The following is a 27785-nucleotide window of genomic DNA, read 5'->3' as shown; positions in this document are numbered from 1 at the left end:
TACAGTACACGTAATAATAATCAATTAAACCAAAAATCAACAACGACTTTTTGTATTATGTGTTCCCTAATAGTTCTACCAAACCACGAGCTACATAAACAGAAACTGCTCCAATTCCCTATAAAAAATTTAAGGGGACTCGCTAGACGAGGTATAACATTTTTTTGGTTTTTTGTAAATGAAAAAATGATATTAATATAGATGTATCATGCAGTTTTTTCATATTCTAGACCACAGAGACCAGTTCAATGAATCAAAAAAAATATGGCTGAGAAATATCGTAAAAAAAAGATCGTAAAAAAAAGCACCATTGTATGTTTTCTTTTCAAGTTTTTTTAGTCATAACCATCATAGTATCGCTTGAAAATTCGCACATGGACAAAGTATCACTTTTTACAGGCCGCAGAGTCATTAAATGTTTGTTGGTGGTCCAATTTGTTTAAATAATGATGTGTTTATTAAAATCAAAATATATCACAAATTAATGGAAAATACGTCGAGTAATTTTAATAGGAATATCAGAGGAAAATTAATGATGTAAGGTTTCACGTAACGATGTAAATTTACAGTAGACGTATTGGTCCTATACAAATTTTATCACCCCGCTTTAACCCCCTTAGAGGATGAATTTCGAGAAATCTGTTCTTAAACGATGCCTCCATTATAAAATGAACATTCTCTCCAAATTTCAACTTTCTAACATTAGCGGTTTGGGCTGGGCGTTGATAGGTCAGACGGGACTTTGCCTTTTATAATAAGTAATCTATGTATGAAGATTATTGGTTTTTCCAACGCTGCAAAAGATACAAAGATATATCTATTGATAAAGTTGAAGCTGTAAGCGGGAATTTTTAACAATTAAATAACAAAATTTGTCATTGCGAAATCAATTGATTATAGATAAGATTTTATTAAGATCAATCAAAAAATAAGTAACTGTTTTGATGTATATCCACTGCGACAATGTCTTGATCTTATTTTATAAAAATATAGCTCATTTTTCTAGCTGCAAACCTTCTTGTCCGGCTCTATAAGAATATGTTTACAAAGTATGAATTTGTCACAAAATGTTTCTTAAATTAAAAGCAAAAATATTGAGTACCTAACATCTTTTTTTAATTTATGAAATCAGTGCTCCTGTCTGAGCTGATGGAGCTTATTTTCCTAGTTACAAACTTTTTTGACATTTGAAAATAATATTATAAATGTGTATCAGCAAACGTAGTGAACGGAATTATGCATGTGTGATCGACTACATTACCAGTTGTAGCAGAAATAGAGGAACGCAAACAACGAAGCTGCAATGTCATGCTGTTTAATATCCCGGAATCGACTGCTGCTGAACTAGCAGGAAGAGTTGCTGAAGATCTGCAAAAAGTGATGTCTATTTTAACACCCTTAGGTACGTTTCCTCAGCCTAATAAAATGATTAGGCTTGGAAGCAAGAAACCTAACGTAAAGAGGCCACTAAAAATTATCTACGACTCTGAGACTGCGGCAAGAGAAATTTTAAGGTCAAATAAGTCTAATCCCAACCGGGAATATCATTTTCGTCCAGACTTAACCGTATTGCAACGAGATTACAATAATCGAGTGAGAAAAGAATATCTTGATAGAACTGCTAATGGAGAATCTGATATTGTCTTAAAGTACAAGAATAATTGCCCGTTTATTGCTAAACAAAATGTAAAAGGAGGTCCATCAAAAAAGTAGTTCATTTTTATTATCACAATGTGGGTGGGATGCGAAGCAGACTTAAGGAATTTTCTCTTAATGCTAACTCTAGTGTTTATGACATAATTATTATAACAGAAACTTGGTTTTTCGATGAAATATCAAATGAAGAATTGCAACTAAGTAATTATAATATTTATCGCACGGATCGGGATTTGAAGAGGACCATGAAATCAAGAGGTGGGGGTGTGATGGTTGCTGTTAATAAGAGTTTAAATTCATCTGAAGTTTACTTGGGTACCAGTGTTGAAAGCGTTTATGTTAAAATAAATACTGGTGATTTAAATTTGATTGTTGGGGGCGTGTATATTCCTCCTGCTTCTGATCTTAACACTTATAATACTCACTGTTCAGAGTTGGAAACCATCTACTCTCAATTTTCAGATTTTTCGTTTATAATTGCTGGGGATTATAATCTCGCTCATCTTGTATGGGAAAACAACAAAGTAAACTTAGATTTGCTGGGTAACTCGAAGGATTATTATGATGTCATTAATGCAACATACTCTTTTTTAAACTTGCTACAAGTTAACGAAATTCCAAATAATAGAAACGTTTTCTTGGATCTAATCTTTACAAATATCACAGATATAAAAGTCTGCGCTGCCATTGATTCGATTCTCCCGGAAACTTATCATCATATCCCATATCATTGGTCAGTCTAACTCATCATATGATTTTAAGAATGTTACTTCTGAATATGTAATTTTTGATTTTGCAAATGGTAATTATCATCTTCTCAATGAATTTATTGCTTCTGTGGATTGGAAATTTCTTTTTGATGGTCTTGAATTTGAGGTGATGGTTTCTACCTTTTATAATATTATTTTCACTGGCATTGAAAAATACATTCCTAAAAAAACTATTAAATATTGTTCTAGGTCTTTTCCTAAATGGTTTAATAAAGAATTAATAGATTTGTGTCGAGACAAAAAGGTTGCTCATTCAACCTACATTAAATCTGGAAAATATGCGGACTATTTACATTTTAAAGCGTTAAGAAGTAGATGTAAAGATCTTAGCGCACGTCTTTATAATTTGTATCTGGTAAATGTAAATAATAGTATTACAGATAATCCGAAATATTTTTGGAAATTCGTTAATGATAAGAAACAGTCTCGTGGCATCCCGAATGAAATGAGTCTTTTTCATACGTTTGCCAATGGTGGAGAAAATATCTCTAACTTATTCGCTAAATTCTTTTCATCAGTGTATGTTATTGATGACAATAGCAACTCAGACTTTAACTTCAGCCTTGATGGAGAAGTATGCGATAGTGGATTAAATGTAAATCTTGCTGAAATATTTGAATATATCTCTCAATTAAAGTCTTCTTGCAATCCTGGTCCAGACGGAGTGCCTAGTATTCTGCTAAAAAACTGTGTTTTTTCAATCTCATTACCATTGTTTTTGTTATTTAAGACTTCTTTATCTTTAGGGAACTTTCCGACAATTTGGAAAAACAGCTATGTAACTCCCATCTTCAAATCAGGCAATCGGAGTAAAATTGATAATTATAGGGGGGTATGTAATCAGTCAGTAATACCAAAAATATTAGATTTTATTGTGGCCAAACAATTACAGTGGATTTCTTCGTCTCTTATTTCTGAGAAACAAAATGGTTTTTATAAAAACAGATCAACATTAACTAATTTGATGGAATACTACTGTTATCTTAATGATGCTTTCTCTCGAAAAAGTCAAATAGATTCTTTATACGCTGATTTCTCAAAAGCGTTTGATAACGTCAATCATAGGTTACTTATTTTTAAGATGACTAAATTAGGTTTCAGTGGGAAGACTATCAAGTGGCTAACATCGTTTTTATTTAATAGATCTCAGCAAGTTAAAATTGGTAATCATTTGTCTTCTCAATACTTTGCATTTTCTGGTGTACCACAAGGTTCACATTGTGGACCTATACTGTTTCAAATTTTCGTTAACGATTTGACAATTGGATTTCAGCACTCTAAATTCTTACTATATGCTGATGATCTGAAATTATTCAGAACTATTCAATCTGTTGATGATGCTTCAGATTTTCAACTAGACCTAAATACTCTGCATAAATGGACAGTGAGCAATTTACTTCCGTTGAATTTGAAAAAATGTTGTATAATTTCTTTTTTTAATGTCAAATCAGTGTTGTATTTTGATTACCAATTAGGGAAATCGTCAGTAATTCGTGTAAATGAAGTCAAAGATTTAGGAATCATTCTAGACTCCAAACTTACGTTCAAGGAGCATTTTCATTATATATTCAATAAATCAATAAGCATGCTGGGGCTCATTTGGCGTCACTGTCGAACATTATCTGTCTCTGCTCTTAAAACCTTGTATTTTTCTTTGGTGCAGTCAAATCTTCAATATTGCTCTCCTGTATGGTCGCCATTTTATAAGAAAGATATCGACCTTTTAGAAAGAGTCCAGAAAAAATTTCTACGACTGTTGGAATTCAAACTTAATCGGGTCCATCAAAGAGGGGATTATACGTGGATTATGTGTAATTTGAAAATATTGTCATTAGAGGATCAACGTAAAATGTACGATGTTTGTTTTCTTCATGGGCTAGTTAATGGTTACATAGACAATCCTAGCTTGTTGCGTCAACTAACATTTCTAATACCTCCTTCAAATAGTAGAAAAACTCGGAGCACAGTGATATTTAGGGTACCTGTGTCCACGACTAACAAATCGCAAAATCATCCGATCAAACGTATGATGGAAACGGCTAACAGGATGGCGGACAATTCAACATTTTTATTATTTGATTGTGACAGATCAAAATTCAAATCTAGAATTAAGTGTATTTTAGGTCTGTAAATTAAAGTGTATGATAGAATGTTAGTATTTAAGTTTAATTCATTTTCAATTCTTTAAGAAAATTATTAGTGAAGGGTTTATAAGTATATAGATTTTATTTACTTAATTAGTTTGTTTTTTTTTTCTGTATTTTCTAAGATAATTTCAATTTGTATAGTTTATAGTATTGTAAATTGGGGTTTTCCCGTCAAATTAAATTAAATTAAATTAAATTAAATTAAATTTTTTTATTTTTCTAATACGGTTTCAAAGCGTTGCTGCTTTTTTGGCGCCAAATATAAATTTTAATTCCGGGCACCAAAACAGTTTGCGCGACGTTCTGTGCTCCTTTCAGTTTCCTCGTTTCTTGTACAGGTGTTCCCAAACAGTTTTTGCATCTCACGAGCTACATCATCAAAAACTGCCTCAACTCCCTTCAAATTAAATTAGTTAATTTCATTTAACATGATGTTACTCTAACAGTACCTGGTAGGCTTCGTCTATAGTGACCTAGCATTTTTTTATTTTCAATAAATAAACAAAGTGAAAGCGATATACATATTTGTCTATTTTCTGTTAAATTCATTTTGTTTCCTAACACATAAGACGATCGGACTTTCAACATATTTTTTAATTCGGCAAACCATTTTTGTACGCTGTTAAATGTCTGGTGTGAAGTGACTATATTTTCAAAGCATTCTTAACCGGAAGGATCCAATATCTTAAATGTTATGATTATTATGGTTTTTATTCTTGTAATTTGACGGTGATGGTATCTATGACAAGTTCATAAACGAAAGAAGAACACCCCAAGGTTGGTGTTGTGTTATTCCAGAAAGACTTTTGTACATAACGAATAATACTACCTACTAGTTTTTCCCACACCTAGAAATATAAAAAATATATATATATGGTTAATTCTAATGTGAATATAGATTGTATGCTTAAGTTACCTCGATCACCCAAAAAAATTACTTTACGATTGTTGGTTTCAATTTTAAACAAATTAAAATTAAAGTAAAAAAACAACACTTCACTTTGAGTCTAGCGATTAAATGAGCAAACTTGTCTTTGTGAAAAGAAAGATAGATGAGATTTTAAGATTAAGTTATTCACAATCTACATATAGTTTGATTTTTCCAGTTGTGTTTAATATACCTACGTATACCTATACTATGGTGGAACGAAACAGTAACTTCACGACGAACATTTATATTTATTTGTTCCTATATTGACAATACTGAGTGCTCGTCTTGGCGCAAAATTTAATTTTTAAATCGGGACACCATAACATTTTAATGTAACAACACTGCCCATGTATTCCACTCCTTACACTTAAATTTAGAGTTTCCTTATTTTCTGTATGGGTGTTCCGATACACCGCGAGGTACCCAATTAAAAACTATTTCAACTCTCTTTATAACATAAATAACATAGTTTTATTTAACACGACTTTGTTCAAGCATATAAGTATAGCCCCTAGAAAACATATAGTATCGTCACCGTGGAGCAAACCTGGCGAAAACTTAACAAAAACAAAAATTATTGACACCATTTGACAGACCGCGAAATTTAAAATGGTTTTATGTTGGATTTAAAGTTTGTAGTTTATATGCAAAACATGGATTTTTAATTTGAATAAAATATAAAATTTAATCAATAAAATCTTTTTTGACAATTAATTGACTTTAAACAAAAAGACCACACCAAGACCACATGACAACACCGGTTTACGCGCTGTCAACCACCTGTCAACTCTCTGCTGACACAATTTGGTTCCAAACCAGGATAAATTTTTGCGTTACCAACTACATTTGCTCCACTCGTACAACAATGGATGACGATGCTATGTATTTCTGGGGGCTATACATAAAAATTATACAAAAGTCAACAATTACATTGTGACTTATCAGGACCACCAGGGGTTGGAGCTGCATTGTTCCCTGTGGAAGGGCCAAATCTTAGGTTCGTTAATGATATAGTTTCTGTGTTGGCTGCTGATCGTACCTCACTAGAACCAGTTATGTTCTCAAGTAGACTTATCATACGACGAGCTACATCATCAAACACTTCTCTAATTCCCTTTAAAATATTTTTTTTTACTAGCTTTACACTTTTTAAGGACTACTTACCCTACCTTTCTTCGCTGAACATTCGTAATAAGAAGCACCTATACTTTCAGCGTAGTACTGGGCTTGCTTTTTTGTGACCTAATATTTTTTTTTTTTGTTATTCGTAAATAAAATCAAGAAAACTAGTACATACATACTTGTCTTTGTTCTTCTAAATCAGTTTTGTTTCCTATCACACATAAGACCATCGGAGAAATATTATCTTTCAATTCTGCAAACCATCTCTGCATTTTTTCAAAACTTGGCTGTGAAATGATCTCAAAAACCAATAAGGCGACCTTGGCATCGCGGTAATACTGAGGAATTATGGAGTGGTAGCGTTCTTGATCGGCGGTATCCCATATCTTAAATGTTTTAGTTTATTTTTTAAAGGAAGTATTGTGTAGAATTTTTACGTGTAATTTGAGAGTCCAATCAACGATGTCATGTATGACATGTTTACAAGTGTAGAGATCACACCCCACGGTTACGTCCACGTTATCCTTCAAAGAATTTTCAACATAACGCTTTATAATACAGGTTTTTCCAACACCTAAAAAAATAAAATAAATATATATACAGATGTCTCAGAGGAAACTCCGCAACCTTATCTCCTTAGAACGGATAGATATCTTGTAATCCTCTAAACGCCATTGTTTTTAGCTTGAAAGGGGAATGTTAATTTAGTATATTGCAAATATGACGCTCAGACGGTGTTGACGTCACGGTGCAAACCTTTTTAAATTACAACGTATGTGTTTTTTTATAGATTGTCATTTCACCGACGTCAAAACGGGAAAGAAATCTAGATATAGGGAACGGTAAAAGTGTACCGTGCCTGTGGGTACCACTACCCCCTGGTTACTAGTGGTTGATTTTAATTACGTAGTTGCTAACATTTCTTATTAATTCAAGTCAATAGATTATATCACGGGCGTACAGCCTAAGATCAGGAAACTTCAAGTTTAAAATGGCCTTTAAAAAAAACTGCCGATGTGTTATGTACGGAAATTTGTGGACAACCTACGTCTAAAATGTCATAGAAATAAGTCTGTTACTAACGAAGTTATTACGTTTTGTAAATTGTAACCTGGCAAGCGAAAAAGGTGAGGACTTGACTTAATAGCTTGTAGATAAATATAGATTGTATGTTTATATTACCTGAAGGCCCCAAAACAATCACTTTAATAGGGTTAGTTTCCATTTTAAATAACCAACACTGTACTTAAACTATTGAGACTTAATGAATAAACTTGTTATTGTAAAATCAGTTATATACAGATTACAGTAGAGGCTTTATTAAGATAATAAAGTATCCACAATCTCTAATTTATCAATACCGTCAAAGATAGATATCGTTGAGATTTGTTCTATAAACCAAGTAGCCCATTTCCAGCAGCTCGTCCTACTTCTGGTTGACTACATTAGCGAAATGATTTTTTAATGCGGTTGAGCATCGGGCGTTGCTACTTTTCTTGGCGCGAAATTAAGTTTTAAATTGGGACACCACAACACCTTGGTCTAACCGCACTGCCATGTACTGTTCTCCTTATACTTAAATTTACAGTTTCCTCGTTTCTTGTACAGTTGTTCCCAAACAGTCTTTGCAATGCACGAGCTAGACTAACAAAAATTACCTCAACTCCCTTTAAATTAAATAACTTAGTAGTTTAATTTAGTATGATACTGTCCAAACATTACCTGATCTTGCATTGCTGAACATTCATGATACGAAGCGCCTATACTTCTGGCATATTGATAGGCTTCATCTCTAGTTACCTAACATTTTTTTTAATTTAATAAATAAAACAAAACGAAAGCAATACATACTTGCCTATTTTCTCTTAAATCAATTTTGTTTCCTACCACACATAAAACCATCGGACTTTCAACAATTGTTTTTAATTCAGCAACCCATTCTTGTACGCGTTCAAAAGTCTGCTGTGACGTGACGTCAAAAACGATTATGGCGGCGTTTGTTCCACGGTAAAACATGGAGACCACGGATCTATAGCGTTCTTGACCGGCAGTATCCCATATCTTAAATGTTATGTTTTTTTTGGTTAAATATTGTAAAATGTATCTACCTGTAATTTGATGGGGAAGTTATCTACGACAAGTCTGTGAACGAATAAAGAACCCCCCACGGTTGGTTTTGTGTTATGCAGGTAAGATTTTTGAACATAACGAGTAATAATACTGGTTTTTCCCACACCTAAAATTATAAAATAAATAATATTATATACAGTTAATCTTAATATCAGTAACATATATTGTGTGTTTAGTATACCTTGATTCCCTAAAACAATTACTTTATGGCTAATTGTCTGCATCTTAAGCAATTAAAATTAAAGTAAGGAAACCAACACTTCACTATCGATAAAATGTGAAGATTGTGAAAGAAAAATGTATAGATAAGATTTTATGTATTAAGATTAAAAGTTATTCACAATCTAGAGTTTGGTTTTCCAGTGTTGTTAAAAGTACATGTACATCATACATATTGATAAAGTTACAAACTGTGACACCACACTACTTGTTTTTCTTTCTATGCATTTTATTGTACTTAAATTGCTCATTATAACTCAGTAACAAGTCTCTGAATAATGTAATACTAATAACCTACAATAATCAGATGTATATAATTTTTAATGGGACAAGTAGAGAACAGTGAGTGGAAGACTTAGAAATATAAATACCTATTTGTATCTCTGTTCCTTTGACAAGGGGGAATGAGAATGGGAAAGTATGAAATTTTGATAATGTTTTCAATATTTACAATCTCATAACTTTGCTGTGGCAAGTTCGGCTTTTTCCGAAGCATTAGTGTTTAAAATATTGTGTCAACCGATAATGAATTTTGTGCATTTATTATAAGTAGCATTAACATTTCTAAAAACCAGTAAGAAATATTTATTAATGTTTCATAAAATTCGCTTTTAAAACTAATTTAAACAGATTATTATTCTTGTGGCACTGAAAAATTTTGGCAAACTGGAAGCTACTTCCCGAGCTCCAAAAATCATTGCAGATTCCAAAAAAAAAACATTGAAAAAAGCTTATATAAAATTTTATTAATTAAGTTAAAATATGTCATGCGCATTGTCCTGAACTAAAAATATAACACAAGTAAATCATTTATGTCGGGTTTTTCAGAAAATTTGTATGTCATAAGATAAGCCACACTAGTGACGTCAGTTATGGGCTACAATTCTCTAAGTGTCGCAAGAATTTAGTTTAATAATATCATATCATTTATTTGTTAAGTCGACGATTAAATCTACAACACATTCTTGAGAAGTTAATAAATCCTTGACAATTTAGCCAAGGTTCAAAAACTATGATAACTCACACACTCCGATAAAATTACGATATGTTGCCAACCCTCTCAAAGTTTAAAATTTGGCCATAAACTGTCAACAAAATAGAGCACTTACAGTGTGTCTTAAAATGACCCAATGCGTTCAAATGCAAAACAATTTTATTATTCAGGAACTTAAAATAAAAGATAAATTTCAAAATTCAAGTTTTTTTTTAACTTTGAGTTGATAGGATTTTGGATCTTTGGAATTCCAAATTCCGAAATTGTAACTCTAGAAATTCAAAATCATGAAATTCTGAATCCTAAATTCTTAAGTCCGCAAAGTCTGAATATTGACACTATAAAACATTGATTAAATACATATAGATAGACCCATGCTATTGTTTGGAGCGAACAGGCCAACGGCCGGCGAACAAGAGATGGCGCACCAACAGTCGGCCGTCAAACGCCGGCGAAAAGCTTGGACACCAATCGCGCGCGTAGATAACTCAAATCACAGCAACAATACATTTAATAAAGCTACCACTCGATAGAGGGCGACGAAAAAATGTGTAAAAATCTCATAGTTATCATTTAAATAATTTGCAACGTTGCCAGATGAGCCTAACACAAATTTGCCGTTATTTCTAGCCAAGTAGGATTTATTTCGTTTAAAAGTTTCTGATAAAGAAATGGGATTATTATAATGAATAAAAATAAATAAAACAAACAAATTATTAAGTACTTGTTATTTTAAATACTTGTTAGTGCTAACATTATTATAAATACGGTCCGGTAACTCAAATTTTATAGAAAGAGTGAGATGTTTCAGGACGAGGCGACCGTAGGGAGCCGAGTTTTTAATTTCGAAACGAGTTCTGCGAAAAGAGTTATCGGAGGTATGTCGTTATGGATTTTATTTCATACTGTCAACATATTTTTTTTGTTCGATAAAATAATTACTATTTTGGAAAAAGTTCAAATCAAGTCACTTTTTCTGACATCGTTAGCAACCGCTGTTTGGCTAATGTTTTAATTTGTTTATTCGTGCAAATCAGCATCAAATGTTTAAACTAAAATTTATTAGTCTAGAGACGGACAGATATATACTAAAGACAAAACATATCCATTCATATATGTCTTAAAAAACGGGTAACATATGCCGCATAAACTAAAAAATAAGACATTTTCTTTCACATTTTATATTGTAAATGCAATTAAGTATATCGATAACTCGCTACTGAAAATTTATTGAAATATAATTTCTGCAAAAAAAAGATTGTTGTGGTTTTATGGTTTATTGACATAGTTTACTTATTTAAAATGAATATTTTTCATACATAGCACAAGTTCTTGATATTATTTATTTTAATTTCAAATAATAATTGTGTTTCCTTTAATTTTAACCAAGAAAATTTTTCGGTTATTATCCAACATACTTTTGTACATTAAGAAACTCCATTTCACGTCGCGGGACGTTACAGAACAATATTTAAGTAAATAAGCTTTTCCAAAAAGAAGTCGTTTTTATGTGTTTTATAAAACTCACTCTTTTATCTCCGGACTTTCGGCTTTTTAGTGTTTCACTTCGACACAAGAATATAAACAGTGGAAAAATGGAACAGTTTTAAAAACTATTCATCTATTTGTTCTGTCTTGCAGCGAGAAAGGAATATAGCATATTGTACCCACATTTCATAGTAAAAATATGGATCCGGTTTAAAATTTTACCTACCTACTTAATTACGTTAACAAACTAAAATTTTCATTGAAGAGACAGGCTGTTCTAGGAAACTTTATTACAAATCTCTTCATTTACGAGCTGCTGAAGGACCGCCGGTCTCATTGATAATTCTTACCTACTTCAGTTCTTACCTGGCTTGTACTTAAGAATGAAGCGAAAAATAGGATAAAGAATTAAATGCGCACTGGCTTTCCTAAATGATAAAATTTACAGTTCAAAATTTCTGACGTTCGGTTTACTTGAACAGTGAGCATTACATACAAATACCATAATTACATCACAATATTTGTTGGGCAAACTTTTGTTTGGAGGAGCAGGATGACAATAGGAAAAAATTAAAATTGTATTAGGTGGTACGTCTTTCGATAAAAATCCTAACTGTAGTCATAATTTGTACTTGTAGCTGTAAAGAAAATAAATATTTTGTAGTTATTATTGTGAACTTCCTACGAATGCAACAGAGAGAAAGATGAATTTATGGTAGTGTTTCCCGCGTAATTTTCAGGTAGTCACTCAGATGTTACGATTCTGAAATTGTTTGCCTGGTTTTCAACATTGTCTAGTACTTTTAGATAACAATGTCCTATACGACCCAACCTATTTATCTTTTACGTGTATTACTGTTTTTCAGAATTTGACAATTTTCATTAATATTTATATGTATTAATGATAATGAACATGGTTTCATCGAAAGCTGAGTGAGCGTCACTTTATTAATAACTCGATGTTTATCGTGTGTTAACATTTCATAATTTAATTTTTATATTACAGTTCTGAAGGAATTAGTTTTGTCAAATGTATTATATACATATATACAGGGCGATTCGGCCTAAATGACGAATTTAATTTGTCGTTAGCACGAAGTCTGTGATTTTAAAAACGTCAAAACAACTGTACAAAAAATTGTATACCTAAAAATCGATAAATAATATACAAATTGTAAAATAAATTTAAATATAAAATTAAATAATAAATTTAAGAAAATAAAATATACGAACAATGTAAGTAAATAGTTCTTTATGCAACTAGTGAGTAAAGTGTATCTTTTTTCACGAGAAGGAAAATTTGCCACAAGAGCCGAAAGCGAGTGCGCAAATCCGCCAAATGAAGAAACGTCACTTTGCTCGCAAGTTGAGTTCAAAATTTTTTTCGCGTTCATAACAAAGCTCAACAACCACCTACTTCAAAAACTCTTTATTTTGGAACATGGAATATTAAATGTGGCCGTACTTGCCGACTTGATGATTTCTTCAGGAGACCACGAGAAATCTTCGTCGCTGTACGACTCCATGGTGCGAGTGAACAGTTTAGCACAAAACAGAGAGAAAACTAGTGCAGTGCACTTAAATAAGAATTAAATTATACAATTTTTGAATGCATTTTAATTTCTGACAAATGTGTTGATGAATCGTCATAGCAACGGCAGCTTCTATATTTTGCGTTTAAATGTCTTCCGTTAACAAATGACAAGCTACGACACAATGTTTCATTTAAATGCGCGAAAAAATGAACTGTGACATTTTTTTTCACTCCTCTAGTACATTGAAAAGAATGTATCCTTTATAAACAAAAATTAATAAAAAATGTTACACTTTTTTTAACGAACGTGAAAAAAAACAAAATTTTTAGGAATATCTACAACTTTTTGTAGATATAGTAATATATAATTGCGTTATAATTTTTATTTGCAACCATGCAGTTTTATTTATGTATTTTATGTAAAATAAAAGTTGAATTTATTCTGGAATATGTTTTATACAGTTTAACCAATAACTTGTCAATGCTTTTCACAAAATCAATAAAATTGTATATTTTTTATTAACTGTTTTTCTTTGTAAGTCATGTGTCATACACTTATATCCAAATCAGTAAATGTCATTAGAAAATTATTAATTGTCATGTTTGCATTTCGTGTCAAGATATTTCCTTTGTGCTGCATTCACCTCATATGTACAGTGTGGGACACGGAATTTCAAACGACCTGTCAATCATAATGACAATAAGGTATAAGACTACAATGTTTTTAAATGTCAGAAAGTTGGTTGTCGTTTGAAATTCCGTGTCCCTGACTGTACAGAGTAATTAGGGTTAACATTCTGATTACTTTAAAAATCATATTTCTAATTAAAAAAATATGTATGTGTAAGTACAGACTACAAAAGCATAAATAAAATATTTAATGCAATTGTAGAATACACCCGCCAGTACGCAACTACGCATTATATTAAATTAAATTTATAGTTAAAAAATTTGCATTAAGCAGCTTATGAATTAGTAGTGTTCAAACACTCTTACATTTTTTAATTAATCCTTATAATACAATTGACAAGACTAATTCCTTTAAAACTGTAATATAAAAATTATAAAATGTTAACAGACGATAAATATAGAGTTACGTATTAATAAAGTGACACTCACTCAACTTTCGACGAAACCATGTTCATTTATCCTTGTACGATATTAGTGAAAATGGTCAAATTCTGAAAAACATTAATACACGTAAAAGATAAAATAAATACGTCGGGTCGTATAGGACATTGTTATCTAAAAACGCTGGAGAAACTTGAAAACCAGGCAAATAATTCCAGAATCGTAACATCTGGGTGACTACCTGAAAATTACGAGGGAAACAGTACCATAAATTCATCTATTGTGGCTCTGTTGCATTCGTAGGAAGTTCACAATAATAACTACAAAATATTTATTTTCGTTTACAACTACAAATAGATACAATTTACCGAATACCCTTAGGATTTTTATCGAAAGACGCAGCACCTAACATAATTTTAATTTTTATATTTTAAAAAGGAATGATTTTAAATTTAACTAGTCATCAGTAACAACTTGTTTTCTATTCTCATACGGCTCCTCTTCTGTTTGCCGAACAAATATTGTGATGTAATTTTGGTATTTGTTTGTATGTAATACCCACTGTTCAAGTAAACCGAACGTCAAAAATTTTTAACTGTAAATTGTATCATTTAGGAATGTCAGTGTGCATTTAATTCTTTATCCTAAAACTAGCTTTTGCCCGCGGCTTCGCACGCGTTAAATTAGGAGTAAAACAATGTTATTGTGGGTTATCTATAAGAGATAGACATATACCATCGCGCAGTTTTCTGTAGACCTTTTCAAACTGTACAATATCGTACTTCGTACATTATTTTGAGAAATCTCGTAGGGTTCAGCCTGCGTTTGCAATGTAAACGGAAAAAATGTAATTATTAATAACAATATTTCTTTACTATATAATGAATGTTATTATACATATAAACCTTCCCCTTGAATCACTCTATCTATTAAAAAAACCGTATCAAAATCCGTGGCGTAGTTTTAGAGATCTAAGCATACATAGGGACAGACAGCGGAAAGCGACTTTGTTTTATACTATATGTAGTGATGCATGCAATTTGTTTACAAACATATGAATATATTTTGGATTAACTTATTGAGGTGTTCATATATTATTTTAAAGGATTCAGCTCTGAGGAATATTTAATGAAATTTTTAAACACTAAAATATTTTGCTCTTCTTAAAAAAAAACAATAGATAAACGAATATCACTAAGAGTATGTTATTGTTAAATTCAGGAAAAACATGTATTGCATTTTTCATGTATTTTAAATTGAGAAATTTTTATCAAACAAAATCAAAAGATACGATTTGAAAACATGCGAATGAACGTATGTTCACTGATTCGTTGTAAAATTCGACCAAACAATTCTTTCCCGCAGAAATTATGGTAGAAACCGGTTCCTTCGTTACAGTAGACGTGGACCGAATTCGCTCTAACGCAAGGCAGCAAACGTTTCTAGAATGTGGTCTGTAGACCAAATCGCGTCTGAACGCTAAGGTCGAAATTGGCCCGGACTCGCTCTGGTCTGTGGACGACTTAAGTTCTCAGGCGACGATATATCTGTCCGTCTCTAGACTAATAAATTTTAGTTTAAACATTTGATGCTGATTTGCACGAATAAACAAATTAAAACATTAGCCAAACAGCGGTTGCTAACGATGTCAGAAAAAGTGACTTGATTTGAACTTTTTCCAAAATAGTAATTATTTTATCGAACAAAAAAAATATGTTGACAGTATGAAATAAAATCCATAACGACATACCTCCGATAACTCTTCGCAGAACTCGTTTCGAAATTAAAAACTCGGCTCCCTACGGTCGCCTCGTCCTGAAACATCTCACTCTTTCTATAAAATTTGAGTTACCGGACCGTATTTATAATAATGTTAGCACTAACAAGTATTTAAAATAACAAGTACTTAATAATTTGTTTGTTTTATTTATTTTTATTCATTATAATAATCCCATTTCTTTATCAGAAACTTTTAAACGAAATAAATCCTACTTGGCTAGAAGTAACGGCAAATTTGTGTTAGGCTCATCTGGCAACGTTGCAAATTATTTAAATGATAACTATGAGATTTTTACACATTTTTTCGTCGCCCTCTATCGAGTGGTAGCTTTATTAAATGTATTGTTGCTGTGATTTGAGTTATCTACGCGCGCGATTGGTGTCCAAGCTTTTCGCCGGCGTTTGACGGCCGACTGTTGGTGCGCCATCTCTTGTTCGCCGGCCGTTGGCCTGTTCGCTCCAAACAATAGCATGGGTCTATCTATATGTATTTAATCAATGTATAAAATTATGGAAGCTGCGGTTCACAATAAACCAACCTGTGATTCTCGAAACTTAAAATAATAAAATCCCCAAATTTTTAATCTCGCGTGGAAAGATGTGGATCCCAAAATTTTGAATGGTGAATTTTGAAATCTCAAGTCCTTAAATTATAAATCTTGAGACTGAATCCTGAAATGATGAAACCCGAAATCCACGGTCGTAATTTTAAAACTGACCGTGCCGAAATCCGGAATACTTACTAAAATCCGCAATTGAAAAATTTAGAATCGTGAAACTCCGAACAATAAATTTGAAATCTCAAAACTACATATAAACATTGAAACCCTTAATACTAAAATCCTCAAGTTATTATAACCCTGATATTTTGACTACTGAAATCTTCAATCTAGTGATCCAAAGCCATTACAATACGAAATTTGAAAACCTGATACCTGATCACTTTAATAGGGTTGGTTTCCATTTTAAATAACCAACACTGTACTTGAACTATTGTGACTAAATGAATAAACTTGTTATTGTAAAATTAGATAGGATTTTATTAAGAATAATTAAGTATTCACAATCGATGCCGTCAAAGACGGATTTGCAGCAGCATCGTCCTACTTTCTGGTCGACTACAGTGCCGAAATGATTTTATTCTTTAATGCGGTTGAGCATCGGTCGTTGCTGCTTTTCTTGGCGCGAAATTTAATGTTTAAATCGGGAAACCACAAAAGTTCGGATTAACCGCACTGCCATGTGCTGTGCCCCTTATACTTAAATTTTCAGTTTCCTCGTTTCTTGTACAGTTGTTCCCATACAGTCTTTGCAACGCACGAGCTACATCATCAAAAATAACCTCAACCCCCTTTAAATAAAATAACTTAGTTTTAACTATTTAACATGATGTTCCTACATTACCTGATCTTGCTTTGCTGAACATTCGTAGTACGAAGCGCCTATACTTCTGGCATATTGATAGGCGTCATCTGTAGAGACCTAGCAATTTTTTTTAATTTAATAAATAAAACAAAGCGAAAGCAATACATACTTGCCTATTTTCTCTTAAATCAATTTTGTTTCCTACCACACATAAAACCATCGGACTTTCAACAATTGTTTTTAATTCAGCAACCCATTCTTGTACGCTTTCAAAAGTCTGCTGTGACGTGACGTCAAAAACGATTATGGCGGCGTTTGTTCCCCGGTAAAATTTGGGAACCACGGATTTATAGCGTTCTTGACCGGCAGTATCCCATATCTTAAATGTTATGTTTTTATTTCAGTTAAATTGTGTAAAGTGTGTTTACCTCTAATTTGATGGTGATGTTATCTACATGTTTGTAAACGAATAAAGAACCTCCTATAGTTGGTCTTGTGTTATTAGGGAAAGACTTTTTAACATAACGAGTGATAGTACTGGTTTTTCCCACACCTAAAAATATAAAATAAATAATATTATATATAAATTACTATTAATGTCAATATAGATTGTGAGCTTAGGATACCTTGGTCCCCTAAAACAATTACTTTACGAGTGATTGTGTCCATCTTAAAGAAATTAAAATTAAAGTAAGGAAACCAACACTTCACTATCGATTAAATGAGGAGACTTGTGATTGTGAAAGAAAAATTTATAGATAAGATTTTATATATTAAGATTAAGTTATTCATAATCTATAGTTTGGTTTTTCCAGTGCTGTTAAAAGTATAATACATATTGATAAGGTTACAGAGTGTGACGGCACACCTACTTGTCTTTCTTTCTATTTTTGTTTGTTTGATTTTACCTCTAACTATGCATTTTATTGTATTTAATTGCTTATTATAACTCAGTAACAAGAGTCTGAATAATGTAATACTAATAATCTACAATAATTAGATGTCGATTTTTTTTTATGCAGAGAAGTAAAAGGAAGGAGGCGCAACTTACAAATATAAACAGTTTTATCTTTTTTCCTTTGACAAGGGGGAATGAGAATGGGAAAGTGTGACATTTTGATAATGTTTTCAATATTTCGTATTACTTTGTTTGATTGTTTGTAAATTCACATTCTTCATATAAACCACATTGTGGTGATCAGATTTGAATTAAAATTTCGCACTGAAAAAAAAAACAGCGAGGCGAAATCGCATTAGAATAATTTGAATTTGAAAAAAAAATCAATCAAGAGGATCGTTAAACATAGGCAACCATGTGCACGTTTAGTTCTTTTTCTGGTAGTTCATCGTTCTGCTAGGGAATTTTAGTTAGAGGGCTGGTAGTGAGAGGATTATTAGAAGCTGACTTGTTTGGTAGAGGGTAAGTGGCGCGTCACTGTTTTTATTTTGTTTTGATGAGTGAAACACGCGGTAAGGAAACTAGGTTAAGTTTAGTTAGTTTGGTAGTTAGAGAAAGGGGGAAGCCTTTGTTTAACGAAAATTAATCGTAACGACGATGACGCCACAGTTTCCCCTACACGCGTAGATAATTCTTAGGATTTTTCCAAGCGGAAATATGCAAATTTTCGACCGACGCCAACACGTGGTGTAAATTAGTTTTATTGTTGTTCGTAAATTCACAGTTCACGTTAGGATTTTAATGGTTGACTGGTTGTAACACAATTTAACAGTCATAAGTTTGTTCAGATAAAAGCGCTTGCTGGGAGATTTCATGAGATTCACTTAGTCAGGACTCACCCTTTGTTTACCAAATTATGAGTAGGGTTTCTGGATGCTTATACTTAAGTGTTACATTATAACACTTCTAAATTCCTCACACAAGATTGCTAATAGTTCATTTACGGCAGTTAACCTAACGTTGTCCCACTCTGGGAAAAGGACCGTGAAAGTACGGTCGAATTCATAATATCGTGCACTGAGTTACGGGGGGATTAAGAATTTCTCCCCTTGGGCAGTTATTATCATCGTTATCATCCGAGCTCCTTATGTTAGATCTTTGAAAAAGAATCTTGGCTCTTTTTTTAGGAAATCTGCAAGAATCTCCGGGACTTCCAGTATTTGATTTATGAAAAAGTTGAAAAGAGTCTCGGGTTCGTTATATTTGACTTTTAAAATAGTTTGAAGGAATCTCGGGCTCGTTATGTTTGATTTTTAACAAAGTTTGAAAGAGTCAGTGCCTTTTCTTTAGGAAATGTGGAAGAATCTACGGGGCTTCCAATGTTTGATTTTTCAAAAAATTGAAAGTGCCTGACCCCTTATGTTTGATTTTTGAAAAAGTTTGAAAGAATCTCAGGTTCCTTATGTTTGACTTTTGAAAAAATTTGAAAAAATTTCGGGCTTCTTGTGTTTGACTTCTGGCAAATTTGCAGCGACCCCAGTGTCTTTTTTTTAGGAAATGTGAAAGAATTCCTCTGGATTTCTAGATTTGATTCTTGCAAAAGTTTTAAAAAACCTCGGGATCCTTTGTTTGATCCTCGAAAAAGTTTGAAAGAATCTCGGGTTCTTTATGTTTGATTTTTAAAATAGTTTGAAGGAATCTCGGGCTTCTTATGTTTGATTTTTAACAAAGTTCGAAAGAGTCTGGGAGGCCTTCAGTGCTTTTTATAGGAAATGTGGAAGAATCTACGGAGCTTCCAATGTTTGATTTTTCAAAAAATTGAAAGAATCTGGCCCCTTATGTTTGACTTTTGAAAAAAATAGAAAGAATCTCGGACTTCTTGTATTTGACTTCTAACAAAGATTCAGGGACCCTATTGTCTTTTTTTAGAAAACATGAAAGAATTTCCGTGGATCCCTATGTTTGATGTTTGAAAAAGTTTGAAAGAATCTCGGGTTCTTTATGTTTGACTTTTAAAATAGTTTGAAGGAATCTCGGGATCCTTATGTTTAATTTTTAACAAAGTTTGAAAGAGTCAGTGCCTTTTTTTTAGGAAATGTGGAAGAATCTACGGGGCTTCCAATGTTTGATTTTTCAAAAAATTGAAAGTGCCTGACCCCTTATGTTTGATTTTTGAAAAAGTTTGAAAGAATCTCAGGTTCCTTATGTTTGACTTTTGAAAGAATTTGAAAAAATCTCGAGCTTCTTGCGTTTGACTTCTGGCAAAGTTTCAGCGACCCCAGTGCCTATTTTTTTAGGAAATGTGAAAGAATTTCAATGGATCCCTATATTTGATTTTTGCAAAAGTTTGAAAAAACCTCGGGATCCTTATGTTTGATCCTCGAAAAAGTTTGAAAGAATCTCGGGTTCTTTATGTTTGATTTTTAAAATAGTTTGCAGGAATCTCGGGCTTCTTATGTTTGATTTTTAACAAAGTTCGAAAGAGTCTGGGAGGCCTTCAGTGCCTTTTTTTTAGGAAATGTGGAAGAATCTACGGAGCTTCCAATGTTTGATTTTTCAAAAAATTGAGAGAACCTAGCCCCTTATGTTTGATTTTTGAAAAAGTTTGAAAGAAGCTCAGGTTCCTTATGTTCGACTTTTGAAAAAATCTCAAAGAATCTCGGACTTCTTGTGTTTGACTTCTAATAAAGATTCAGGGACCCTAGTGTCTTTTTTTAGAAAATGTGAAAGGATTTCCGTGGATTCCTATGTTTGATGTTTGAAAGAGTTTGAAATAACCTCGGGATTCTTATGTTTGATTCCTGAAAAAGTTTGAAAAAATTTCATTCGGCCTTCAGTGTCTTTTTTGGGAAATGTGAAAGAATCCCTGAATCTCCTTATCTTGGATATTTGAAAAAGTTTAAAAGAATCTCGGGTTCTTTATGTTTGATTTGTAACAAAGTTTGAAAGAGTCAGTGCCTTTTTTTAGGAAATGTGGAAGAATCTACGGAGCTTCCAATGTTTGATTTTTCAAAAAATTTAAAGAACCTGACCCCTTATATTTGATTTTTGAAAAAGTTTGAAAGAATCTCAGGTTCCTTATGTTTGACTTTTGAAAAAATCTGAAAGAATCTCGGACTTCTTGTGTTTGACTTCTAATAAAGATTCAGGGACCCTAGTGTCTTTTTTTAGAAAATGTGAAAGGATTTCCGTGGATCCCTATGTTTGATGTTTGAAAAAGTTTGAAATAACCTCGGGATTCTTATGTTTGATTCTTGAAAAAGTTTGAAACAATCTCATAGGCCTTCAGTGTCTTTTTTGGGAAATGTGAAAGAATCTCTGAGGCTCCTTATCTTTGATTTTTGGAAAACTTTAAAAGAATCTCGGGGATCTTTATGTTTGATTTTTAAAATAGTTTGAAGGAATCTCGGGCTCCTTATGTTTGATTTTTAACAAAGTTTGAAAGACTCTCAAGGGCCTCCAGTGTCTTTTTTGGGAATGTGAAAGAATCTACAGGGCTTCCAATATTTGAGTTTTCAAAAAATTCAAAGAATCTAGCCCCTTATGTTAGATTTTTCAAAAATTTTGAAAGAATTTCAGTTACTTTACGTTTGGCTTTTGAAAAAATTTGAAAGAATCTTGAGCTTCTTGTGTTTGACTTCTGACAAAATTTTAGCGACCCCAGTGTCTTTTTTTGGGAAATGTGACATTTTCCTCTCAACGCCGGATATATTTTGTGTTTATTTATCATGTGTGGATAAGCTGAGGACAGTCATTGTCCACGACATAAACTCTGAAAGTTAATTGTTTTAAGTAACCATTTGAAACAAGGCATAACTTCACATCACGTTCATTCTTTGTAAGAATCGTTGATAAAGTGTGGCATCATTTAACATAATGTAAATTCTTTGTTTGAACCATTAATAAAGTGTGGCATAATTTAACATAATGTAAATTCTTTCTTTAAATCGTTGATAAAGTGTGACACAATTTAACATAATGTAAATTCTTTGTTTGAATCGTGGATAGGGTGTGACATAATTTAACATCAGGTAAATTCTTTGTTTTGGCAGCGGCCATGTTGAAAGAATATTTTGAAACCGAGCACATGTTGGAAGTGTAAAATTTCGTTGAAAAAATTAACAACATTGTGGGTCATGTGGGACGTGCATTTTATTTCTTTGATTTAGAGCGTTATTTGCACAGGATTGATCGCATTTCTGGAACGACGCATTCATTCGACGCCATTTTGAACCTCCAGATTGCTTGCTATGTTTTTTTATTTTTGTTTGGGAGAATGTAAAACGATGGACCACAATGCAGCTGAATAACTTAATTTTTAAAAATTAACCAATAACTCAAATAGACACCAAATATTAATCTCATGTAATTTTGTTAGCTTTACAATTTTTCTCTATCTGACAGTTTTAGCCTTAGTAATTTTTTTTGCTGTGTAATTTAAATTGAACATAAATTTTCATGCTCTGCAGTTCCTAACTTCACATAATAGTTTTGTCTGCGCAAGTTTTATTTCACACCAGATCTTTTTTGTTCTTATAAATCTTTGCTAGTTTTTTGACCACGTAAATATTTTGTTGATTAATGATGGAACCATGTTCCATCATATAATTGTCTGATATCCTTTTTTAATCTCAGATAAAAATTCTTTGCTGTTTCAAATTTCAAGAGAGTGTATGGCGAATTTAAATGTTGTTTATTGCTCTTTTTTGAAACTTTCACATTTGTTTGGTTGTAGTTTAATATCAGAGTTATTGAAAGTGAACATTTAAAATGGAATTGACGTAAATAACACACAAACACGTGGCAGAAGCGGAGGGCGCGGTTCCTAGTCAAGCTGGCGGGATTTATCGCGCTATTTGCACAAAAGACGCAGATTTTGAATGGAAGTCAGGGGCGGCCAAGATGCTCGTACGGCATATTCGTAATGGAGGGGTGCTGTGCGATAGTGGTTGCTAGAATCACCGTCGTCCGTCGTGGTAGGAGAACAGCCACGACCAAGAGCCCCAAACTCCGCTCGTGATACAACGCCCTCTTGTTGACTGCCATACTTTATTTCATGTCTAATTATTCCTTTGCAAATTTAACAGTTGTCTTGCAGCTTGAATTTGAACATTTATTCTCGAAGTAGCTCGAGCCTAATTATGAATTTTTCGCGGGTTTTAAAATTTTCTTTACTCAACAAACGATGGCGGGATGTTTGGATAATCACAGTATTGTATTGTATATATTATAATGTAAATTATAATAAATCTGTGAACATCTTTATGAGCGAATTATTTATTAATGCTCTCATAAATTAAAAAACAAGACTACTTTTCTACAATTTTATTAAAATAAAGTAACATAGTATTATACAAAAAATATTAAAAGCGTGAAATAATTCGTTACTTTTAAATTACATAAATTATAGTGAACTTCTTGCTGTAAAGTGAGCTCACTTCAGTTCTTGTAAAATGTCATTCACACCTTTCACATTGGATTAATACTGACAACAGTAATTAATAAAGTTGTAAACGACGATAAAATTTCAGTCTATAAAACATTTTTCCGTGTATTTAATTACGTAAAATTGTTACTCATCATTTGCTCATTATATCACATATCTTAGAAATAATTTACCTCCTCAATGATGCTTAACTACAGCTCAAATTAATCTGATAATACCATAAATATTATTCTTGTAAGGTCTGCATATACAAAACTAGTACTAATTGATCACAATTAATAGTTGTGCCTGAATTACAGATATGGCAGTTTTATAATCAATACAATAAAAACAAAAAATCAACAACATTTTGGTTTAACAGTATTGCCATGCGCTATGCTCCTTATACTCAAATTTACAGTCTCCTCTTTCCCTGTATCGGTTGCTTCCAACTCACTAGAACTCGCCATTATGTTGTCAATGTTTTCACTGTCGTACACTTTTAAATTGTGATCAGTTGTGTTCCCAAACAGTCTTATCAAACCACGAGCTACATCATCAAAAACGACTCCAACTCCCTTTAAATTAAATAAGTTAGTTTAATTTAGTATGACACTGTCTATTACCTGATCCTGCATTGCTGAACATTCATGATATGAAGCGCCTATACTTCTGGCATATTGAATGGCTTCATCTCTAGTGACCTACCATTTTTTTTTTGGTAAATAAAATAAAATAGAATTGATACATACTTCTCTGTTTTTTGATAAATCAATTTTGTTTCCTACCACACACAAAACCATGGGACTCTCAACATTCCTTTGTAATTCAACAACCCACCCCTGCATACTTTCAAAACTCTGCTGTGAAGTGATGTCAAAAACGATTAAGGCGGCGTTCGCATTGCGGTAAAACATGGGGGCCATGGCTTTGAAGCGTTCTTGACCGGCTGTGTCCCATATCTTAAATGTCACGGTTCATTTTTTAAAGACAACATTGTGCACAGGTTTTACTTGTAATTTGACGGTGATGTCATCGATGAGGATCTTACAACTGAAGAAGGAAGCCCCTACGGTTGGAGTGATGTGGTGCGTGAAGGAATTTTCAACATACCGGATTACTGTACTGGTTTTCCCTACACCTAGAACAATTAAATAAATGTGTAATGTAGGGTTTTACGTTGACTACGCACTAGATAAATACTATCATCTGAACTCGAAGATAATAAACACCAACAATTAATAAAGTTAATTGAAATTAAAAATTATGAATGAAAAGCATTGTGAAATTTCTTTATTGAAACAAAAACAACTGATAAAAAATTGCGTTTTTGTGATAACTTGTTCGATGTTTATTGTTATTCTCAACAGTTTGTAAATATAGATTGGATGCTTACGATACCTTGATGCCCCAGAACGACCACTTTACCCACGATGGTTTTCATTTTAAACAAACTAAAAGTAAAGGAAAGAAACTGATAATGCACTTTAGAACTTCGATTAATTGAGGAAACTTGTGATGGTGAAGTCCCGTATTTATAGATAAGATTTATTTAGGTTATGAATTCACAGTTCTCTTGTTTTATTTTTCAAGCGCTGTCAAAATAAAATGCGTTGATAAAGTTGGAAACTGTGCACTGGATCGGCTAGTACTGGCAGTTGCGGCTAGATGTCAGGTTGATTTAAATGTTTTTAAAGTCACTAGATCTACTATTACTTTTAGAAAGTACGGCAAACTGCCTGTGGTCGGAATTCGACAGAGAGGAACCTAACCTATGTGTTAAACAAAGATAGCGCGAGGCTAGTAATTTTCGCTATCTGTCAACGAAAGGTTGATGTGTTTACGATTTGAGGTTACGACAGACTGTACTAGAATTATTGAGTTAACGGACCGGAAAGAACACTATTCCAGTCCCAAAGTAACTCCAGCCCTATTCAACGAGAAAGTGTCACCGGTAACCAGCAAACAGTCGTGGAAGACATGTTACCACCAAGGCAATTGACGGCCAAATGACAGTAACAGGATCGCCATACTGGAAGCAAAAAATACCTGCTGTCGAAAAGACGGAGCATGACAAGGACACAGATATATTTCTATTTCATAAAAGTTACTAATTGCCACACATTTCAAGATCGAGTCACATTAAATGTTTTGGGAATGTTTTCATGGGGGTTCGATTTTTTTTTCAATTTTTTGAGAATATTTTGTACCATTTTTTTCTAAAAAAAAACCCAACAGTTTTGATTTAAGACACTAAAATTTATAACATTATTTATTACCGGATTTAAGTAAGTAAATAAAAACTAACTTAAATCAAAAACCATCATCTATTTATTTCTAGACTACAATAGTTACCGAATATTGTTATTATTATATGGTAATAATTAATGGAAAAAAATCTGCTACAACCGAAACTGTTTCTTCAGTGAGGTGTTCCATTGGGAAAGCTAAGCCCAACTGTTTTATAATTTCTTGATATTAACAAATTAATTTATACATTTTCGATAACTATAATCATTATTTACGATTCTAGTACCTTCAAATAGGTACTTTGCGTCGTTAACAACAGCCACCTAATTTGTATTTCTTCATTTTTCTTGGTAAAACTTTCAAAATGCACCTTCTCGCAATATTGCACCTTCCCCATTATTGTGAGAACTAGTTAGATTGAAAACTTAATCAAAGTGGTGAATAGTTGGTTGCCTACATTTATAAAAATGCGCTGTTGAAATTTTGCTTTCAAGAACTAAAAAGTTTATGATTTAAGAGGAAAAAACTTTTTTAAAGACAGTAGGCTTTTAATAATATTACTTCTCGACTGGAAACCGACGACTTTTCAACATTGCATAACTCCTAGAATATGAAAAAATAGGACTCCCGTTTTCGTTTATATCTATCTGTCGTTTGTCGTCGGTCTGTCGTCTATAGTCTGTGTCGATTTTTATTGGATAGGTTTTTTCAGAAACTACCGAACCGATTATTGTCAAAGTTTATATGTATTTTACGAATATTTGTTCAAACATATCCACCAACAATTTGTTGACGTCACTTTAAAATTTTTCGACTTCTTGATTTTAAATTTTTCGGATTTTCAATTTTTAAAATTTTTCATTTTTCGATTTTTTAAGTTTTCGGTTGTTAAGTTTTTTGATATTTCAGTTTTCCGATTTTTATATTTATCGGTTTTATTTTCAGTTTAAATGTTTCAGTTTTGATATTCCAATTTTGGGCTATTTCGATTTTTCAAATTTTCGATTTTTTCAATTCTCGTCTTTTCAATTTCCCGATCTTTTGATGTTTCGATTTCCCGATGTTTAAGTTCTTCAATTTCGATTTCTAAATTTCTCAGCTTTTGATTTTTAGACTTTTCAGTTTTTCGATTTTCCAATTTTTTGATTTTTCAATTTTTCGACATTTCAATTTTTGGATCTTCAATTTCTCGATTTTTCAGTTATTCGATTCTTTAATTTTTGGATTTTTCACTTTTTCGATTTTTCAGTTTTCCGATTTTTTAAAATCTAGATTTTTCGATTTCTGGATTTCTGTTTTTTTTTGGATATTTAGTTTTTCGTTTTTTTAAATTATACTTTCTTAATTTTCCGATTTTAAATTTTCTAAAATGTGTTTCATTATCTCGATTTCTCTATTTTTCGACTTTTTAAATTTTGATATTTCACTTTTTTGATGTCTCGATTTGTCGATTTTTCGACTTCTCGCTTTTAGATTTTCCGGTTTTTCAATACATATTTCGATTTTTTAAATTTTTTTATTTTTCAGTTTTCCGATTTTTATATTTATCATTTTTAAGTTTAAATGTTTCTGTTTTGAATTTTTCAATTTTGGGCTATTTCGATTTTTCAAATTTCGATTTTTTCAATTCTCGTCTTTTCGATTTCTCGATCTTTTAATGTTCCGATTCTCCGATGTTTAAATTCTTGAATTTCGATTTCTGGATTTCTCGGTTTTTGATTTTTAGTTTTCGATTTTCCGATTTTCCAATTTTTGATTTTTCACTTTTTCGATTTTTCGGTTTTCCGATTTTTAAAATCTAGATTTTTCGATTTCTGGATGTCTAGTTGTTTGGATATTTAGTTTCGTTTCTTATAACTTCACTTTTTTAATTTTCCGATTTGAAATTTTCTAAAATGTATTTCAATTTTTCGATTTCTCGATTTTTTGACTTTAAATTTTGATATTTCACTTTTTTGATGCCTCGATTTTTCTATTTTTCGACTTCGCGCTTTTAGATTTTCCGG

The 27785-nt window shown here is 32.2% G+C and overlaps 4 protein-coding genes across 6 annotated transcripts in view; all 4 read right to left on the bottom strand.

The window, feature by feature from the left end:
- Window positions 1-17934, bottom strand: part of LOC135124408 (uncharacterized) — a 66324-nt gene extending 48390 nt beyond the window's left edge. For 2 of the 3 annotated variants that reach the window (XR_010279785.1, XR_010279784.1), the window contains exons 1-5: window positions 17833-17934; window positions 17635-17759; window positions 17376-17585; window positions 17246-17323; window positions 16964-17192 (exon numbers count right to left, since the gene is read on the bottom strand). Coding sequence is in view for 1 of the 3 variants with exons in the window: in XM_064049455.1 (XP_063905525.1) it covers window positions 17040-17192; window positions 17246-17323; window positions 17376-17585; window positions 17635-17759; window positions 17833-17875 (609 nt within the window). In the remaining 2 variants the exon portion in view is untranslated. Of the gene's footprint in view, window positions 1-16854; window positions 17193-17245; window positions 17324-17375; window positions 17586-17634; window positions 17760-17832 lie in introns of those variants that run through there. The other variant, XM_064049455.1, reaches the window with a different exon arrangement.
- On the bottom strand, window positions 6181-7862 carry LOC135124068 (uncharacterized). Its single transcript, XM_064048930.1, has 6 exons — window positions 7809-7862; window positions 7064-7200; window positions 6806-7012; window positions 6669-6746; window positions 6544-6618; window positions 6181-6496 (listed from the first exon to the last, which is right to left on the bottom strand). The coding sequence occupies exons 1-6, from the start codon at window positions 7849-7851 to the stop codon at window positions 6446-6448; spliced, it is 591 nt and encodes a 196-aa protein (XP_063905000.1). The 5' UTR covers window positions 7852-7862; the 3' UTR covers window positions 6181-6445.
- On the bottom strand, window positions 8141-9011 carry LOC135124409 (uncharacterized). The gene is made up of 5 exons (XM_064049456.1): window positions 8938-9011; window positions 8735-8862; window positions 8478-8687; window positions 8349-8426; window positions 8141-8293 (listed from the first exon to the last, which is right to left on the bottom strand). The coding sequence occupies exons 1-5, from the start codon at window positions 8978-8980 to the stop codon at window positions 8141-8143; spliced, it is 612 nt and encodes a 203-aa protein (XP_063905526.1). The 5' UTR covers window positions 8981-9011.
- Window positions 17935-23414: 5480 nt separating the features above from the next.
- On the bottom strand, window positions 23415-25125 carry LOC135124067 (uncharacterized). The gene is made up of 5 exons (XM_064048928.1): window positions 24931-25125; window positions 24543-24670; window positions 24282-24491; window positions 24156-24233; window positions 23415-24107 (listed from the first exon to the last, which is right to left on the bottom strand). Exons 1-5 carry the CDS (start codon window positions 24971-24973, stop codon window positions 23889-23891), a joined length of 678 nt encoding a protein of 225 aa, XP_063904998.1. The 5' UTR covers window positions 24974-25125; the 3' UTR covers window positions 23415-23888.
- Window positions 25126-27785: the final 2660 nt, after the last annotated feature.

Source organism: Zophobas morio, unplaced genomic scaffold, assembly GCF_036711695.1.
Source record: "Zophobas morio isolate AGI-343-1 ecotype UQ-CSIRO unplaced genomic scaffold, CSIRO_AGI_Zmor_V1 ptg000007l, whole genome shotgun sequence".
Classification (NCBI taxonomy): Eukaryota; Metazoa; Arthropoda; class Insecta; order Coleoptera; family Tenebrionidae; genus Zophobas; species Zophobas morio.
This window is presented reverse-complemented; position numbering and strand designations above follow the sequence as displayed.